At 48.8% G+C, this 5,374-nt stretch overlaps 1 protein-coding gene across 1 annotated transcript; it reads left to right on the top strand.

Moving 5' to 3' along the window:
* Nucleotides 1-434: 434 nt before the first annotated feature.
* On the top strand, nt 435-3,248 carry RTL3 (retrotransposon Gag like 3). The gene is made up of 2 exons (XM_081278151.1): nt 435-538; nt 1,158-3,248. The coding sequence occupies exon 2, from the start codon at nt 1,363-1,365 to the stop codon at nt 3,244-3,246; it is 1,884 nt and encodes a 627-aa protein (XP_081134277.1). The 5' UTR covers nt 435-538; nt 1,158-1,362; the 3' UTR covers nt 3,247-3,248.
* The last annotated feature ends 2,126 nt before the right edge of the window (nt 3,249-5,374 follow it).

Raw genomic sequence — 5,374 nt, 5'->3', positions numbered from 1 at the left:
GTCTGTCCATGGTAAAGATTCCAAAAAAACATTACAAAGAGGGATCCTAAGACTGAGTAGGTGGGCAGGGGAAGGGGCTGAAGGGCTGCAGGCTGCTCTCTAAGTGGAAATTAAACAAATGGCCCCATGTGGATAAAGTAAGCGTAGGTTACATGAGACAGACATAAAAAAATCAAGTCTCAAACCGCTGTGGTCATTCAGAAATGTTTGCAACTTTTCACAAGGGCAGTGGTATTACTCCCAATTTCCTGGCCAAATATTTATTAAGGTAACCAAGGACAGAGTACACGAGGCTGCTTCACATCAGCACAGCATCCTACTTTCCTTGCGGCTCTGAACTGTGAGGTACTGTCAAAAAAACTCTTCCACACTCGAAATAGCTACGTTACAGAGGAGAGTTGGAACGTGTTCTGGGAGTGGGTGTGTTTGTTTGAGTTCAGTGTGTGCAGAAAAGGCAAGCCTCCACAGCCATTCACACACTTCCCTCCTCAGCGATGGGTACGCAGACAGCCGAGCTCCTGCACTAAGTCTCTGAATGGTAATGTACATTTATAAAGATTATTTTCTTAACTATTTTGAGGCATTTTATAAATAATATGCATGTGTCTGCTGAGCGCATATGTGTGTATATATATATGCATATATACATGTATATATATTTAGTCAACTTTTGCTTGTTTTCTCCTGGGGTTGGTCATGTGTGGTTACTTATGCGGTATGATTTCTGAGGTGTCAGAAAGAGCTGTCCCCTACCTCCTACCCTAGTCACCCAAAAATATCTTTTGGGTTGGCCCACCACAGAGCCTAAAATCCCCTTATTGCTCAAATATTTGATTTAGTCACTGAAAGCAGCTGTTAAAATCCAAGTGTTGCATTGGGATATTAGGCAGACATTTGAAATTAAAGACCATGTAAAACAAAACAATATGGAGAAATTGCTTCTGATATAATGTTAAGAATGCAAAAATGACATGCAAAGTCTGGGTCAGGTGCTATTCTTAAAATGTAATGGGGCCAGAGCCAGTATCTATGCACCAGTTCATAAACATGAACTTGTGATAAGAGAAACCCAGCACTGTTGGACAGATTTTGTTCTGATTTATGTTGAATGAGTGCTTTCCACAGTTTCTGATCCTCAGCTCCCACTCTCTTCACAGTGTATCTGACACCTCCCCTTGCTGAGCTCCAGAGGCTCCCAGTGACCTCTTGGTAATCAGCCTTGGCGGGTCCCAAATCCCCACCCCTTGGAAAACTCACGGAGCCTGACGTCTGCCTGTGAGCGGCTTTCAGAAAAGACCTTACAAGCACCCACCCAATCTCTCTTGGTAGCAAATTGCCAAACCAAGCCCATTTCCTCAAAAGATGGTAGAGGACTTAGCTGCCTCCTATATTGCTCTGAAATTGGAGAACGAAATTCTGCAGGCCCAGGTGCAGCGTCTGATGGAAGAAAATGCTGCCCTCCAGGCCCAGATCCCAGAGCTCCAGAGAGCCTGTGCAGCCAAAGGGGATGAACCCCTCCAAAAGCCCTCCGAGGCCCAGGAGCCACAGAAGCCCCCAGAGCCCCAGGCTCTCCCAGCAACCTGGGGATTCCAAGAGTCCCCAGAGATCCAGGAGCCCCAGGAGTCCCCAGAGGCACGGGCTCCCCCAACAACCTGGGAGTTCCAAGAGCCCCCAGAGATCAAGGAGCCCCGGGAGCTCCCAGAGATCCAGGAGCCCCAGGAGTCCCCAGAGGCCCGGGCTCCCCCAGCAACCTCAGGGTTCCAAGAGCCCCCAGAGATCAAGGAGCCCCAGGAGTCCCCAGAGACCTCAGCTCCCCCAGCAACCTATGGGTTCCAAGAGCCCTCAGAGATCAAGGAGCCCCAGAAGCCCCCAGAGGCCTTGGCTTCCCCAGCAACCTGGGGGTTCCAAGAGCCCTCAGAGATCAAGGAGCCCCAGGAGCCCCCAGAGGTCTTGGCTCCCCCAGCAACCTGGGAGTGCCCAGAGCCCCCAGAGACCAAGGAGTCCCAGGAGTCCCCAGAGATCAAGGAACTCCAGAAGTCCCCAGAGTCCTTGGATACCCCAGCAGTCTGGGAACTCCAAGAGCCCTCAGGGAATGAGGAGCCCCAGGGACCCACAGAGCCCCAGGAGCTCACTACCTGGAAGCCCACAGCATTCCAGGAGCCCCAGGAGGCCCAGAAGCCCTGGGAGCCCTCAGGCACCCAGGATACCTCAGCGTCCCAGGAGCCCCAGAATTCAGAACCCCGACATCCCCCAAGTGCTGAGGAATCCCAGGAGGCACCACAATGCCAGAAGACCTCAGCACACCTGGAGCTCCTTGAGCTTCCAGCTCCCCAGGAGCCTCTGGAGCCTCGGGTGTCCCAGGAGCCCCTGGATCCTTCAGATACCCAGGAGTTCCTAGAACTCCCAGCACCACCCCAGGAGTCCCTGGAAGGCTTAATAGTGGTGGATACATCAGCCACCTCACAGTTCCCTCAGGCCTCCAGTGGGTTAGAGGTTGCTGCTTTCCCCCTAGAATACCCTTTAGCCTTCAATGGGGATGCCCAGAAGCTTCCTGAGTTCCTGGTCCAACTGAGTAGTTACATGAGAGTCAGAGGGCACCTGTATCCCACTGAAGCAGCCCTGGTGAGCTTTATTGGCAATCGCTTCTCAGGTGAGGCAGGAAGGTGGTTTCAGCCCTTGCTGGATATACAAAGCCCCCTGCTGGAGCAATTTGAAAGTTTCTTACAAGTGCTCCTGGATACTTTTGACAATCCAGAAAACCTAGAAGATGCCAACTACCACACCCGTCAGCTGTGCCAAAGGGAGGGATCTCTCCACCAGTATGCAACCCATTTCCACCTTATTGCTCAAGATTTGAACTGGGATGAAAGCACTCTCTGCATCCAATTTCAAGAAGGGCTTGCCAGTTCTATCCTGAATGAGCTGTGTCTCACAAGTTCAGTCACCAGCCTGTCTAATCTGATCACTCAATGTATCAGTCTGGAAGAGAAGCTGAGTGGTGAGGCTGATCCCGACCCACCAGGGGCAAGCCCTTCCAAAGATAGAGATAGGCCTGAGAGTCCACCAGCTGAAAATCAGCCTGCGCAAGCTGTGGGTAATCGTCCACACCTCAGTGAAGCTGAACGGGCCCGCCGCCGTGAAGGCCACTTGTGCCTCTACTGTGGCCATCCTGGTCATTTCGCCAGAGATTGCCCTGTCAAGCCACAACGTGCTCAGCAGGCGGGAAACATCGAGGCCCGGCGGTAAGGGGGACCCCGGGCGGGCCAATCTACAAATATGCGTCCCCCTGTCTTCCAATATCCATGTCCCGTACCCTATGGCTGACTGTTGAAATCCGACTGGGAAGGCGACAGTTCTTTGAGCAAGCAATGGTGGATTCAGGCTCCTACAGAAACAGCATTGACCATTCCGTGGTTCTTCGAGAGAAGCTGCCCATCCGCAATAACATCTTTCCTCTGATGCTCGAAACCGTTGATGGACGTCCGTTGATTAATGGACCCATAACCAAGGAAACACCACCTGTTGAAGTCAAAATTGGAAACCATGTTGAAGAGCTCCAGTTTGACATTATCCATGCTCCGAGGTACCCTCTGATTCTTGGAATCCACTGGCTGGAAACGCACGACCCAAACATCGAGTGGAGTACCCGCACTGTGTCCTTTCCATCACGTTATTGTCACTACAATTGCTTCAGGCACAGATGGAATAGAAGACGTCGTGATGAAATAATTGCTGGGTAGATCCTGGGTCCTAGTGACTTCTGGAAACCTGTCTTCTGTTACCTCAGCTGTCATCAGCATTTGCTGCTCTGAATCTTCCACTGAACCTCTGGCTATGAACTAAGGCTACCTGTACAACGACCCTGCCTCTTGGATCATGGATTGAACCTGACGACTTTGAGCTGCTTTTTTCTTTTTTTTTTTTTTTCATTTACCTTGCATGAATTCCCTCCCCCCCCCCAACCCCTACATTATGTGGGGCTATTTCAATTACAATTTATACTAACAATATGCATGAGAATAGATATTAGAAACTAATACTGAAAATCGTAGCTGTTAGATCCACTTAATTTTTTTCTTATCGGTTTTCTTTAGCATAAAATTGCATTTTTCAATAAAATTCATTTACAAGTGATATTTTTAAAAGAATCAATAAACATTGGCAATTTCTACCCTTGTTTGAATTATTTCTTGGCTTAGCTGAGGGAGGGGGATAAGGGAATGGTGGAGGGAGAGAGGGAATCGGAAAGGGCTCAAAGTTTGGGTGGGGTCCTGAACATTCCAGGAGTAGTAACAGGTAATAAGGTGATAAAGTAGGGGGAGATGTAGATATTAGGGAAGGGTTGGGGCTGGGATTGGGTGAGGTTTGGAGGGATTAGGAGGAAAGTGGAGGTGAGTTTCAGAAGAAGGTTTGGGGAGGGACTGGGAGGAAATGGTTTAGGGGAAGGCTGCTGGATGGAGAGGGAAGGGGTGGGGGAGGAAATTCTTACAATTAAAGGGAGCAATAACAGACATTGAGAAACTTTGAAGATAAGCATCTTGGACTTCACAAATTAACCAAAGAAGAGCAATGGAACAGGTAATCACAGCCCCTTGGTGACCCAGCCCTCCCTGTAAATTGTTAAGGTCTTATTTCCTATATCAGGGAAATTTGCCCTAGAACTTGTCCCTAATAATCTGCTCTTACCAGTGCACATGAGCAACAGTGTGGCAGGAATCAGCTTTTTACACAGGCAGATTGTTATTAGCTACCTCTCCTATACTTTCAGATTGTCCTGCCCTGCTAGCCATGCTGCCTGCTTGACACACCCATAAAGCAACTTAAGAGAAAAGAACTTATACACTTGTGGACCTGACAGGGAGCTAGTGCCCTGGCTTAAATCCCCCCACCACACACACACTACAGGGTCCAGGGGATGGAAAGAGTGGGACTCCAGGTGCAATGTGAAGAAAGGTAAAAGCAGTTCCTAATAATTTTCCTGAATGCTTGCAACCTTCCTTTGAAACAGTTTGAATGGGATTCTTCCTTTTACTTAGACAATTATCAAATAAATGAGTATAATCCTAGAAGTACACAAGGGAGGAATTTACCATTCATTGAGTGCCTAATATGCTCCAGTTACAATGTCAGGCATTTACCAACACAATATATCTCATCCCTACTCAGAACAATTCAGTGAAGTAAGTATGTTTGTTCTTATTTGACCAAAGAGCAGAGTCCTAGCTAGTCCTAGTCCTAGTTCAGTTGCCCAAATTTAGACAGTAAGTGTGCCCTTTCACTTACAGCCACCAGCATCCCCCAGTGGTGAGGGCTTAAGGAGATTGTGGCAGCAGGACGCTAATTAGGACAATTCCCAAAAGGAGGAAAAACTCAG

The sequence above is a fragment of the Spermophilus citellus genome (genome assembly GCF_964194105.1).
Source record: "Spermophilus citellus genome assembly, chromosome: X".
NCBI classification, from domain to species: Eukaryota; Metazoa; Chordata; class Mammalia; order Rodentia; family Sciuridae; genus Spermophilus; species Spermophilus citellus.
Note: the sequence above shows the minus strand (reverse complement) of the source record. Positions and strands in the feature narration are given on the sequence as shown.

Bases quoted from the DNA above. Each gene is read 5' to 3' on its own strand.
- RTL3 (XM_081278151.1), top strand. From the start codon at position 1,363: ATGGTAGAGGACTTAGCTGCCTCCTATATTGCTCTGAAATTGGAGAAC.